General features: G+C 49.6%; 1 protein-coding gene across 2 annotated transcripts in view; it reads left to right on the top strand.

The window, feature by feature from the left end:
• Nup214 (nucleoporin 214) overlaps positions 1-5,231 on the top strand; it is a 91,115-nt gene extending 85,884 nt beyond the window's left edge. The window contains exons 33-36 of one of the 2 annotated variants that reach the window (XM_028757192.1): positions 236-407; positions 3,641-3,780; positions 4,581-4,605; positions 4,984-5,231. In XM_028757192.1, coding sequence (XP_028613025.1) covers positions 236-407; positions 3,641-3,780; positions 4,581-4,605; positions 4,984-5,017 — 371 coding nt within the window. In that variant the 3' untranslated portion in view covers positions 5,018-5,231. The remainder of the gene's footprint in view (positions 1-235; positions 408-3,640; positions 3,781-4,580; positions 4,606-4,983) is intronic. The other variant, XM_028757191.1, reaches the window with a different exon arrangement.
• The last annotated feature ends 9,241 nt before the right edge of the window (positions 5,232-14,472 follow it).

Below are 14,472 nucleotides of genomic sequence, written 5' to 3'. Positions count from 1 at the left end.
GAAGGCACTGGGATGTTCAAACTCTTAGTGCCACAGACCCTCTGCTCCTAGTAGGGGAAACAGTGTGGTGGCTGAGGGGTTGAGGTTGGGGTATTGTGCTTTTTGGCTTCTTGTGTTGGAATTACTGACGTCCTATCTCCCTTTCTCCTCTTTTGATTTGGTTTCTGGCTGCTCGATGCCTTCTTTCCTGTCTCCTTTTCTTTCTCCCTGTTCTGTTTGCCTCTGTTTTGCTCAGGTGGCTTCGGTGCTGCTCCAGTGTTTGGCAGCCCTCCTACTTTTGGGGGATCCCCTGGGTTTGGAGGGGTGCCAGCATTCGGTTCAGCCCCAGCCTTTACAAGCCCTCTGGGCTCGACGGGAGGCAAAGTGTTCGGAGAGGGTACTGCGGCTGCCAGCGCAGGAGGATTCGGGTAAGCTGCAGGCGGGATCTGGGAAAACTACAAATTTGTGCCAGCCCAAAGCAGCAGGTCCTGGCATTCTTACAGTCTTTAAACCAGACAGCGACCTGGAGGCCTTGCCTCTAAGTTACACAAAGAAACTGCTCGGAGATTCCTTTTTCTCTAGGACAAGGCACATTATAAGCAGGTTCTTAAAATCATAAGTAGATGTTGGCCACAACATTGATGGCTGTCAGTACGTAGCATGCAGGTCATCGGTACCCTGTTCTCTGAACCAGGTTTGGCTGCAGCCAGGCCTGTGTCTTAGGTGGTCATTGTATTAGAAAGTCCTGAAGAAAGAGTTAGGATTGTTCTCTTGAGACGCCTGTTAGCCTTTAGCAAACAAATCCTATGTGTCCTAGAACATAGGATGCCAACTGGATAATCCCACTCAAGACTGCTGTTCTCTTGGCTGTTAGCAGCTGCTTTGTATCCTATTCACCACCTCATTAGAAAATCCCATGGCAGGGCTCGAGAAATGGCTCAGCAGTTAAGAACACTGACCAATCTTCCAGGGGACCTGGATTCAAATCCCAGCACCCACATGGCAGCTCACAATTGTCTGTAACTCCAAGATCTGATGCCCTTATACAAATGTACATGTAAGCAAAACAACAAGGTACATAAAATAAAATTAATTAATTAAAAAAATACCAAAAGGAAGCAGGGGTTGCTTCTAGTGGCCCTAGAATTTAGTCTGATTACCTGAACCCCAAGAACAGACATAGCCTTTGCTGCACTATATCATCTCAACTAAATATATGTAGTGATGTCTGCAGAGTCCCTCATTTGAAGGAGCTTTGATGCCTAAAGTAGGCCCAGACAAGCCCTCATCCTTGGTGCTCAGCTGAGGACAAAGATCTGAAGGTGGAGAGTAACATGGGTGTCAGACATGAGACAGCAACAGCTTTATCCTGAAAAGAGAGCATGTTCTTTAGCAAACTTGGCTCCACAGAGGGATGCTAGAACGCTCAGGGAGAGTGTGCAGAAGGACAGACACTCCTTAGAGTTCTTGTGCAAGCTAAGGAATCTTGGTCATTTCTCCTTGGGAAACTCCAAGAACAATAGTTAAAGAGAACTTTCAGAAGAGAGAGTTGAGAAGTGCTCTAAGCCTGTGTTTTGCACAGTTCTGGATGGACTCCATCTGTATACACTGGGAGTCTTGAAGTTTTCTTAAGTTACTTGAAAGCAGCTGTTTGCTTTACTAGTAGAGAAGTCTCCTCAGGGTTGTAAGTGTAGCTCAGTGGTAGAGAATTACATGTTCACAGTCCTAAGTGAGTCCCCAGCACCACCTTCAGAATACTAGCATTTCCCTCCGTGGGCAGCATGCGCTGTTCAGGATGCTGAAGGAGGGCTGTGGAATCTGAAGCCAGCATAGGCTCCATAGGAAGACCCTGCGCCAAAATAGTAATACTAAGGAATTAAAAGTAGAGCTGGGGCCGGGCAGTGGGGGCGCACGCCTTTAACCCCAGCACTTGGGAGGCAGAGGCAGGCAGATTTCTGAGTTCGAGGCCAGCCTGGTCTACAGAGGGAGTTCCAGGACAGCCAGGGCTCCACAGAGAGACCCTGTCTCAGAAAAAAAAAAAAAAAAAAAGTAGAGCTGGGACGGTAGTTCAGTCAGTAAATACCAGAAAAGCACGAAAACCTGAGTACAGTCCCCAGCACCCACATAAAAAGCTGAGCAGGGCAGCAAGTGGTTGGGGTTCCCCTACTGAGGAGGCACTGAATCTCAGCCCCGGGTCTCAGTGAAAGCCTGTCTCTATAAGTAAGGTGGCTAGCTCCTGAAGCATGACACTTGAGGCTGATCCACACACATAGGAGGTGAGAGGAGTATCTGAAATATCTTAGTAATCGTGTAACTGGCTGGCACAATCTCTGGAAAGCCAACTCTGTGCCTGGTCAGTGGTGTCATCCTAACTCTGACCGTGACAAAGATCTCAGGTCACCCCAAAGTAGGAGCACAGGACCAGCAGGACCACCTAGGAACGGTGCAGGAGAAGACCTGGTGTATGAGGGTCGGGAATTGCCTAGGCTCCCTTTGTAACACAGGTGTTTACCCAGGTCCTGTCTCTTCTTCTAAGAAACACCAACTCCTCTTTCCCTGACCTCTCAGAGGCCCCCAATGAAACCCCTCAAAATGTTTTTGGGTATATCTTCAACCCCATTTGATCAACCAAATCTGGAGGGAAAACCCTTGAATAAAGAGGATTGTTCTAGGTGAGGTAGCAGGAGAGAGAAAATTATCTCATCTCTACATTGTTTCATGTATTTATTGATTTTTATGAAACACAACTCTGAGTGAAATAACTTGGAAAAAAAGTGTCTCCTCACACTCACGAGATGGAAACAAGATGACTACCTTTGGATACAGAGGGTCCTTTACCACATCATTAAAAGCAGATAGGCTTAGTAAGGGAAGGCACTCGACACAAAAGCTGGTGCCTCAACCCCAGGATAGAAGGAGACTGGATTCTCTTAACATTGTCCTCTGACCTCCACCACACACTGTATCACACACATGCCAGCATCCACACACAATACATCTCTCTCTCTCACACATACACACACACACACACACACACACACACACTCAGAGTCTTAAAAAGTGAGTGGAGAGCTGGGCATGTAGCTAATGAGAGAGGCTTGCACTCAGGAAGCCTTAGTTCATGCTTCCACACTGTGTAACCAGCAAATAATAAAATGAATACAATCACCAGACTCCACAGCACTCACTAGCTTAGGAAACCAGCCTGCAGGAGGCTGAAGCAGGAGGAGTATTTGAGGCCAACCTAGGCAACATGGAGTCCCCAAGGCCGCAGCATTGACAGAGCCAAGATGGAGTGGAGATTGGGCAGGAGGATGTGGCCTCGCAGGTGCTGAAGAGATGTAACTTGATGCCTGAGAGTGAAGGTGCCCGGGGAGTAGCAGGAAGCACTGGGTTTGGTTCTCAGTGACCTGGAGTTACTGTCAGTGCTAAGAGCTACGTCCCCGCTGGGGTGGATCTCACACTACATTTCTGATGTCTTCCTTCCAGAGCAAAGGTGAAGGCTTATTCTGGGCTGGAAGCCGCTTTCCTCTCTGCTCAGCCCAAGCTTGTCACCACAGATCCTGTGTGGTGCATCTAAGACTGATGACAGTGAGTGAGGTGTGTGGGCAGCATGAGGACAAGGGCCACACTAATCCTGTCCCTTTCTCACTGCACCCAGGTTCGGGAGCAGTGGCAACACTGCGTCCTTCGGTACCCTCGCCAGTCAGAACGCACCCACTTTTGGGTCCTTGTCCCAGCAGACTTCAGGCTTCGGGACCCCAAGCAGTGGATTCTCTGGGTTTGGATCAGGCACAGGAGGTAAAACAGCTGTGTTCTTTCTTCCTCCAAAGGAAAGTGTCTTAAAAGCTGAAGTGACAAAAAATATACAACATCCTTTAAGTAAACTGGCAATATTGTGCCGTTTCTGACAAATCCAAAGAAATTACTAAGCTCACTTTCTCTTAGAATTTTAGAATTGCAGATAATGGCAGCCTTACAAGGCCTTGGAGCCAAAGACAAGGTGTTGGGCCTTCCCATGTCCTGTGTCTGTACAGTGTCGGGCCTTCCCATGTCCTGTGTCTGTAAAGTGTCGGGCCTTCCCATGTCCTGTGTCTGTACAGTGTTGGGCCTTCCCATGTCCTGTATTTGTACAGTGCTCTGCATCTTCAGAGAGCAAATATATGTGTTCTGTGTTGTCCTCACACAGACTGAAAAAGGCACACAGAGCTCAGCAAAGTCGAGACTTTTTAACAAATGAAGAACTTGCTGCAGAAGTAACTGGTGCTCAGAACTCCGTGTGGTGTCTGAGCCAGACCTAGAGTGGCTGCTTCTCTGCTCTCAAAAGGAAAGGAATCAGACTGATAGCAATAAAAAGAAAAACATTTTATGTGTTTTCCTCATAAAATGATACACTGGCGGCAGTGCACAAACTTTACCTGCAGCCAGAGTTGAGGACCAAAATAGTGAGGTAGCACTTCTCCCAGTAGAGCCAGTGGCTCGGGAGGATGAGCTGACTGTACCCCCATGTCACCTCTAGAAGCAGGGCTGGTAAGGCTTGTCAGGAACCAAGCGGGACAGAGCCTAGCTCGTCTCTGACATCCTTCTCTCTTGTTTTTCAGCATTCACCTTTGGATCGTCTAACTCGTAAGTAGTTGTCTACCATGTGGTCTGCCCTCACTTAACTCAGAGTCAAAGGCCCAGGGCGGGGGAAGTCTTATCCTCGCTGGACTTGTGTGATCTGCTGTGTTTCGGTTTTCAGTGCTATGCTAAAGGGCGAGTTGAGCAGCGGGTGTTGGGTTTGGGGCTGCCAGCCAAGCGGCAGAGGCTGGGTAAGACATGATTGGCTTTCCAGGCAGCAGGGTTTTGGAGACACTGGCCTCCTTTCTGTAGTAGTGTCTCCAGCTGCCTGCTGCCTGGAGGCTCCAGGCCCAAGCCCAGGCTTCTGTCTTGATCCTCCCTGACTTCAACAAGAGCAAGTGCAGCTAGAGCAGGAGCTGACAGTCTCTCCTGCACTTCTTGCAGGTCTGTCCAGGGCTTTGGTGGCTGGAGAAGCTGAGCGACCGTCAGCATTCCCTCGAGTTCCTGTGAGCTCCTGTGCACATCCCTCCACTCTCCCAGGGCCCACAGCAACAGACTGTCAAAAGAAAACGCTCAGCCAGGAGGGAACACTGGAGACCAAAGCTCAGCAATGCTTAACTAACTGCCTATTCCCCACTTTCAAATTTTACATCAAGTTTTTCCTCTGCTATTAAAGTGTTTGGGCTAGTTCTGCACAGAGCATCTGTGGGTTTGTTTGGGTCATAGCCAGAGAAGGTCCTATGGCTTGAGGAAGGAGGTGGCATGTGGCAGACACCTTACAGAGGCCTCACCTTACTGTCTGTGCCACATGTTCTTTTGCTTCTCTGTCAGGCTCCTGTGAGGGCCTCTGCACTTGGGAAATGTGCCTTCCTTCACAGCCTGTTGTGAGAAGGTATGACAAACAGACCAAGGAGGCAGCAGCCGGGCTGCCCGTCATCTGCTGCCCTGTCTCTGCTCCTGTGTGCTGAGTGGAGGGGCTGTCTGCTGCCCTGTCATCTGCTGCCCTGTCTCTGCTCCTGCGTGCTGAGTGGAGGGGCTGTCTGCTGGTCATCTCCATACTCAGTATTTGCAGAGACCTGCAAACGCCACCTCCTTCACTGTTTGGTACCCATTGCTTGTGAGGACATCACCAGCAGGTTGCTGCAGGCTTGGGCAGTGTGACTTGCTCTTTTCTCTGCATGCATTATTTTGGAGGGCCTAGCATGCTCCTCCTTGGGCTGTGGAGTCCTGTGCTACCAAAGCCTCTGCAGAGACCATCTGTCATCTTTCAGGTTCACACATGGCACTGTTCTGGACTGGATCAAGGGCTGAGGAAAGAACTGTGGTTTGGGGTTTGTCATACTGGGAAGGTTTTGGTTTCTTTGTTTTGTTATTCAGGAGTTGTTTTGTTTTTAAGACAGGGTTTCTCTTCCTACCCCTGGTTGTCCTTTAACTTGGTATACCGACCTGGCCTTGAACTCAGAGAACTGCCTAACTCTGCCTTCTGAGTGCTGGGATTAAAGGCGTACTCACCACCGCCTTGCTAAGATGCTGTTTTGTAATGCTTTGATGTCGTGGTGCAGCCAGTGTGACTCTGTGGTCCTACTGGCTTGTGTGTCCCCCATGTCACAGCTTGCTCCAGTGTGCCCTCTCTGTCTCAGCCTTGGCCTCAGACAGGAAGTTCAAGCCTCCATCCTTATTCTGGGGAAGAACATGAACATCAGGGATGGACACTCACCTGTATGTTCAGTGGCTTCTTGTCATTTCAAGAGGAATCACCCCTGCTGGGTTCCTAACCAGCCACCATCAGAGTCAAGACAAGACCTAGAATTAGGTACAGGGTCCATCGGGACTCTCACCATTCTCTGTGCCACAGAGACTTGTCTGCATGCTTCACTAATTAGGAGCTCTGCCTCTTATGAGGAGCTGGGGCCTTCAAAGCCTCAGTGTGGGGTCCTTTTGGTCCTTTGGGAATTGAAGAGCCAGTCACCACTTGAGGCCCCTCTGCCCGGAAGCAGGTCTGTCTCTCCATATGTTTGTAACTTTGCAGACTGGGGTCCCTTCAGACAAAGGGGACTGCAGTTGTGATAACGCTCACGGGAGGTCCATGTAACTAACTGGGTGACTAGTTCTTTTCTCCCTTGGCATGTCGTCCTGTGTGCCCACACCCATCCAAGGCTGTCATCCACCCTTGTGTTCTCTCACAGGCTCCTTTCTATACATAGAAGGTAGCTCAGCCTAAACCCCTGACCTCAAATTCTCCACATTAATCCTCTATCGAGACAGCATTTGACATTTCTCCATAAGGCTGCATCAGCTGTGCTTTGCCAGCTAACACCCCAGCACTGAGTGTTGTGCCGAGTGAGCAGGGCACAGGAGGCATGTGCCGCTGGCGTCTGAGCCCCCTCTAGCTCATTTTTTGGGGGTAGATTACTTTGGTAGGTGGCCAGGTTGAGTCAGAGCTCAATGCATGTCTCCCGAAGTCCAGGATGCTGGGCTGGGAATATATAGTGCTACTCGCCTGGTCCAGGAGACACAGTAGGGGTCACACCCCAGTGATGGGCCTCAGCTGCCACCAGGGCCCTGGAGGAAGTTGGGCTTCATGGCTTGAGAAGGAGAGAGAAAACTGTGGATTTTCTAAGCTCTCTGTCATGGTCTGTTTTGCTTTCTCTGATGTAAAATGAAGTTAGTGCTTCAGGTGGTTACATAGAGTGGTAGAAGCCAGCGTTTGGTTTCTCAGAGAAAGACTCCCATGAACCCAGCAGCTCCCTCCCTGTGCAGGTGTCAATGGCTGAGCCTGTCCCAGTGCTTGCTTGCTGCCTTGCTTTGCCATTTCGGCAGCCTCTACAGCAGTTTCTAGGTCAGGTGTCCGGCACTGTCAGAAGGTGTTGCATGCAGATCAACTCTGCGCTGAGCCTCAGCAGCCCTGGCTAGAATTCAGCCTCTGGAGTAGTAGTGAGGTATGGGTGCTACCCAGCAGGCAGCCGGGCCTGAGCAGTGAGTGGTACCTGAGATCACTTGCACAGAGCTCAGTGGTGGTGACTGCCATTCCCGTTTATAGGATCTTGTGACATTGAGTATGCTCCCAGATTCTCAGTTTAGGGGGCAAGTGTGGACCTCTGCCCCTTGGTCAGCAGCTCCCTCTGGCCCCCCAATAAGGACACAGAGACTTGGTAAGAGGCAGTAGGCCTGTGGTAGAACTGTTCCCAGCTGAGGCTCTGATGGGGCAGAGCCACTGTGGGCCCTCCACCCTGCCTTCAGCACGCAGGGTGTCAGGACAGGTGTAGTCAGCCAGCCTCAAAAGCTCGCCAACACCAATGACCCTGAAAGAAGTTCCTGTCATTCTAGAATTGCCAATAAGAGATGTGAGTTTAATAGCAAGCTTTCTTTGGACACCTACTTTAAAAAATATATACTCTGACCACACAATAGGGTGCATCACCTCACCTCTGTGGCTTGCTGAAGCTGACTGACAGCACAAAGTATCTACAGACAGACCCTCCTCCTGCCTGAAGCAGCCCACTGCCACCTGACCTCTGTCCTGCCGCTGTCAAGTGTAATAACTGAAGCAGGGTCATGGCCCCCTCGGAAATTATCTCTCAGTTGATTTTCTCTCAGTTCATTAACTCCTTGATTTCTATTTTTAATCTCAGCACAGGATCTCAGTCCCCCTCTTTAGCAAACAAAACAGGCTCTTCACTCTCTACCCAGTTACACAGACCTCATCCATGAACTCTCCCCATCAAACCTAGAAAGCCTGGAGCGGCTATGCATGTCTTTCATCCTAGCACTTGGGAGTTGGAAAGGGTGGGTCACTAAGTTTGAAGTAAGACCCTGCCACAAAAAGAAAAAGCCTGGAGCCAGGCGGTGGTGGTGCATGCCTTTAATCCCAGCACTTGGGAGGCAGAGGCAGGCGGATTTCTGAGTTTGAGGCCAGCCTGGTCTACAGAGTGAGTTCCAGGACAGCCAGGACTATACAGAGAAACCCTGTCTCGAAAAACCAAAAAAAAGAAAAAAAGAAAAAGCCCAGAAACCCCTTTGTCTGAAGGGACCCCAGTCTGCAAAGTTACAAACATATGGAGAGACAGACCTGCTTCCGGGCAGAGGGGCCTCAAGTGGTGACTGGCTCTTCAATTCCCAAAGGACCAAAAGGACCCCACACTGAGGCTTTGAAGGCCCCAGCTCCTCATAAGAGGCAGAGCTCCTAATTAGTGAAGCATGCAGACAAGTCTCTGTGGCACAGAGAATGGTGAGAGTCCCGATGGACCCTGTACCTAATTCTAGGTCTTGTCTTGACTCTGATGGTGGCTGGTTAGGAACCCAGCAGGGGTGATTCCTCTTGAAATGACAAGAAGCCACTGAACATACAGGTGAGTGTCCATCCCTGATGTTCATGTTCTTCCCCAGAATAAGGATGGAGGCTTGAACTTCCTGTCTGAGGCCAAGGCTGAGACAGAGAGGGCACACTGGAGCAAGCTGTGACATGGGGGACACACAAGCCAGTAGGACCACAGAGTCACACTGGCTGCACCATGATATCAAAGCATTACAAAACGTCTTTTCAGTATAACAAGCCCCATTCCACAGTTCTTCCCTCAGCCCTTGACCCAGTCCAGAACCGTGCCATGTGTGAACCTGAAAGATGACAGATGGTCTCTGCAGAGGCTTTGGTAGCACAGGACTCCACAGCCCAAGGAGGAGCATGCCAGGCCCTCCAAGATAATGCATGCAGAGAAAGAAGCATATCTAGAATGGAATCATATGAACAAGACCACCTGGCAAACTTGTCAAGCCCACATTGTCCCAGAGCCAGGCCTGTTCAGCTCAAGTGGACATAATTTGCTGCATATAAGCCCCTGCTGGCAGCAGCCCCGCAGCCTCAGCTGTCAGGTCCACCCTTCCTTTCTGTGTCTGGCCTAAAAGAGGTCATTCCGCAGACGAGTTAAGGCTGCAGTTGCTGCTTTATCCCCTTTCCACTTATAAATAGAAACTGTCCATACCAAAGCCCTGGTTGGAGATGCTTGGCATTGTTTGGGGGTCTAGGGTTGGTAGCATCAAAGAATCTGGGCAAGGGGTGAGGAACTGGAAGGCAGGAGCCTAGCTACATCTCAGTCCTGCTCCTGCCCTGCGCTGCCTTGCTGGCACAGCTGGTCTTAAAAGTCCAAGAGTTCAGATACAGCCTGCAACCTGGCCTCTTGGTGTGTTAGCTCTCCGTGTGGTTTGAAGGGACCTTGTATGACCATGCCCCTCTTTCTAGGCCCTCTGGTCTGGCTCTCTCCCTTCCTTGTTCCTCTTGCCTCGCTCCCTGATGGTTCCAAGGCTGCTCTTCCATGACTCTTCCTCTCTTGTCTCAGGCCCACTTGGTCCTCAAAACTCTCCTGGTGGCCACACTGCACAAAGGTCTCAGTGTAGGAGCATAAAGCCTCTCCCAAAAGCCCCTTTGGCCACCTTCCCAGTCCTATCTTCTGTCCTAGAGAGGCACACTGCCTCTTATTTACTCATCTGATCTCTCCTCAAGCCCACCCCTCGTGGTCAGCCCCCTGAGAGCAGAAGCACACTGTCTTTATGGATCCCTAGTCCCTGGCAGTGGTGAACAGAGCAAAAAACTAGGACCAACTCAAAAACCTCAGTAGGTGCCTGGTTTGAGTGGGATGGTCTTAAGGTAGTCCAGTAACACCAAGAGAGCCAATGCCGCTCAGTTCTTTTGGGTTTCCACCTTTAGGAAGGTGTGAGCTCTGGGTGGAGCAGCCTTGTTGTGATGTGAAGTTCTCTGAGCTAGAACCTCTTACTTCACGTGCTCTTGGTTTCTTCTCTAGAGAAGCCCAGGACAGAACAAACTCCTGTCATAGACACAGAGCAGACAACCTTTTCCTCATCCTAAAGCTGCCCAGGTCTCCTCAGAAATGAGGTTGACTGTCCCTGAAGGAGGAACAAGCCTTGGGCTAAAAGATGCCTTCCTCCTTATCTGCCCTCTTTCTAGTTTAGGAGGATTCAAGGCTAGCCCCCCTAGAACAGGATCCTTGCATCCTATCCAGAGCTCTTCCACCTCCCCGTCTCTCTGCAGCTGCAGCTAGCCAGGGCTGCAGAGAAGAGGAGCAGGCAGGCTTGGTGTAAAGCCTTTAGCTTCACACCATGGCTGTTACCAGCAAATCTCACATCTTAAGCTCTTGGTTTCTCCACTGCTTCCATCCTTTCCCAACACAGGGAGGTGGTGCTACTGTAATTATCTTGCAGAGACCTCAGAAAGAAGGACCCATAGTGCAACTAGCATTTGCACCCCACAGACCCCATGGCTCACTGTCGGGAGCCAGGGCCTGTACTTACCAAACTAAATCCCTGAGATGTGGGAAGCCCAGTTTCTCTTCCTAACCCATTCACCACTCACTGAGGTCTTCAAGGGTCCTCTTGTCGTGTTCTAAGGCATTCAAGCTAAGTGGTGTCAGGCCGTGTGGCTGCCTTTACAGACCCTCGATCATCACAAGCAGAAGCACTCCTCTGTGGACCAAGAGCACACAGGGCAGCAAGTTCTGGGTGAGCCTCCAGATCTGAAGATACAGGCCCTGCAGCTACACAAAGCTCCACACAGGTCCCTCACAAGCCCAGAGTGCTCAGATATGGCAGGTGCTCATGGGAAAGTGGGGAATCACTGTGGTGCTGTACTGTGAGATTGGTGACTCCTGAGGTGTACCATTGCATTCTTAGGTCAGTACCACAATTACCATACTTCTTTTTTTTCTCTTTCTTCCCCCCTCTAAGCTCTGGTTATTTGGCTCCCTAAGACATGCATTACCATCACGCTGTAACCTTAGTTATTTCTTTTTTTTTTTTTTTTTTTTTTGGTTTTTCGAGACAGGGTTTCTCTGTATAGCCCGGGCTGTCCTGGAACTCACTCTGTAGACCAGGCTGGCCTCGAACTCAGAAATCCGCCTGCCTCTGCCTCCCGAGTGCTGGGATTAAAGGCGTGCGCCACCACCGCCCGGCACCTTAGTTATTTCTAATGTGGCTTTCCTCTGGAGAATACAGGAAAGTACTGGTCTTCTTTTATTGAGTGAGTTGAGCTGTATATTCCTTTTTCCAACAAGATGAATGGGTGGGAGGCTAGTCTGCCCTCGTGCGTGAGAAAACTGAAGTCTACTCAGGGTGTGTAGTTGACTTCGATCATCAAAGAAAAGGAGGGTGACCCTGAGACCCAAGAGGGAAAAGAGAGGAGACCTGCACTTGCTGAGATTACAGCTCTGGAGAAAGTTCCAGAGTTTAGAGCCAGAATTACGCTGCAGCCAACCAGAGTATCAGAACGACTAAATCCCCCAGCACTGCGCTCATACTTGGGGTTGCCAATCTTACACAGAATGCCACTCAATCACTAAGGAGCTTAAAAGCAAAGTGCAAATGAATCAAACTATTTCCGAATGAGGAACCAGAACTGAGCTTGGGGGGGTGTGGCTTAATAGATCCTAGAGCACAAAGATCTGGGTTCAGTCCCTGGCACTACATAAACCAGGCGTGACTGCATGCCTGTGATCCCAGCATCCTAGAGATAGAAGCAGCTAAGATCGTCCTCAGTAGCAGGGAGAATTTAAGGCCTGTCTGAGCAATGTGAGACCCTCCTCTCTCCCCAAAAAGAGAAAGGAAAAGAAACTAAAATATGAAGCAAATGAAGAGTCAATTTAAGACCATTATGGGTGCACAAAAGGATTTATTCTATAACATGGTAAATTTCACAGCATCTGACCAAAAATTATCCACCATGGAAAGCAGCAGAAAACACATTCTCTAAGGAGAAAAACAGAAAGACTGCTGTTAACATCTGAAATTCTGCATTTGCAGGAAAGGTACAGTCAAGATTCTCCCGCAGGGCCAACATGACCATAATGGACCCTCACAAAGCTCCCCCAGTCAGTGCCACAGAGGTGTAACGTGACGCAGAGGGTGGCAGCCATGTCTGTGCAGCAGCAATGCAGAGGGCAGGGTCACCAGACCCTCTCCCCAGGTGGGAGGTTGGCTGAGCATGGGACTCCAGTGATGCTGTTGTCACAAGGTCCTTCCCATGCTGGAGTGTGACCTTACAGTGTCAAATCTTGGAAACTGCCCACACTCCTACAAATACACGCAGTCATTTCACTGGGTCACCAAGCTGGACATGAACAGCATTGTTGTTTTAGTCTGCTATCTCTTATCTGGAGTGAGTAGATATTTGTTCACTTCTCTCCAGGAAAAAGAATGCAAGAAAGAGGCCAGAGGAAAGGTGAACATGCTATTTGGGCGGCGAGATGGCTTAGCAGAGAGGGTGCTTTCTGCCAAGCCTCACGACCTGAGTTCAATCCCCAGGACCTACGTGGTATAAGGCGAGAATGGAGTCCACAGGTTGTCCTCTGACCTACACATGCACACACTCACACATGCATGAACTACACAAGAGTATGGAAACTACAGAAACAATCTAGTTGAACTTCCAGAGATGAAAACTACAGTCTCTGAGATGAGAATATTCTGGAAAGGATTAACAAAAGAGGGAATGATTAGGGACCATGAAGACATTGCCATCAGCCTGAGGTTGGGGAGAAGTTCCCACCCAGGTCTGCTGCTGTTACTGTGCAGAATGATGCCTGGCCACAGTCGAATCATTGAAAGGAGAGCTGAAACACTGAACTGCAGAGCAGGCTAGACCGCCACCCAGATGTCATCTCCTCATGGGGACCTTGCTTTGGCATGGCTCTGTTGTCCATCTTGAAGACTGTTCTAAATGATAAAATGATGTTCTATAGAAGCAACCCAAAATGAAGCCCATACAGAAAGCCTGTTTGTTGGTGTGGGCCTGTACTCCTAACACCTGGGAGGCAGAAAGAGGAATTTCACAGTCATCCTTGGCTACATAGCAAGTTTGAGGCTAGCCTGGGCTATATGAGATCCTAACTCAAGAAAAAAAAAATGCGACTGGGCAATGGTGGTGCATGCCTTTAATCCCAGCACTTGGGAGGCAGAGGCAGGTGGATCTCCTGAGTTCTAGACCAGCCTGGTCTTCACAGAGAAACCCTGCCTTGAAAAATAAGTAAATAAGCAAAACAAAAACAAAAAACAAAAAAAGAAAAGAAAAATGCATATTGTCTACAAAAGCAACAGCCAACCATATGCTGCCCTTAGACCTGTCCCTAGCTCCCACAGCCCCAGCTCTAAGACGGGCTGCCCCTAGCTCCCACAGTTCCAGGTCTAAGACAGAATAGATCTAAAAGGATGGAAACCATTAGCATGCCAGTATAATTGTTCTCAAAAAGCTGGAGTGCCCAAACTTATATCAGGTACAGTAGAGGCAGATGCAGGCTGAGCTCTATAAATTCAAGGCCAGCCTGGTCTACATAATGTGTTCCAGACCAGCCAGGCCTATGTAATGAGACCCTGTCTTAAAAAGAATCCTTAGATAAGATACTGGCACACACTTTTACCTGAATGTCTACAATTAAGAAGGCTATCTTGGGTGAGTGGCAAGTGAGTGGAGGGTCAGTGGTCCCTCCAGCTTATGGTCAGATAGTTATGGCTGCACATGGCTGCAGATGGACCCCCTGTAAGCAGCCACTCACTCTGCCACCATGCCTTCCTACTGTGAGAGACTGTGAGTGAGCTCAAACGGTGAACCAATCAACTTTTTTTTTTTAATGGCTTTGCAGGGTATTTAATCACAGCAACAGAAATGGCAGCTAAGACAGCATCCCATCAGGACAGACGGACTGTGTTCATGTTTCTCTGTGCCTACTAAGTTTCTACACTAGAGAAGGGAGCTGGGGAGAGACAGCTCCTGGGGTAAAAGGAAGGGGCTTGCTGTGCAAGCATGATAGCCTGAGTTTGTCTCCAGCACCCATGTAAAGAGCCAGGCATGATATGCTCCCGTTAGCCCAGTGCTGAGGACACAGAACAGGTGGATCCCTGAGGCACCAAGGCCAGGCAACAAAGCTGTGGCAG

The sequence above is a fragment of the Grammomys surdaster genome, unplaced genomic scaffold, assembly GCF_004785775.1.
Source record: "Grammomys surdaster isolate TR1022 unplaced genomic scaffold, NIH_TR_1.0 126133, whole genome shotgun sequence".
In the NCBI taxonomy this organism is placed as follows: Eukaryota; Metazoa; Chordata; class Mammalia; order Rodentia; family Muridae; genus Grammomys; species Grammomys surdaster.
Note: the sequence above shows the minus strand (reverse complement) of the source record. Positions and strands in the feature narration are given on the sequence as shown.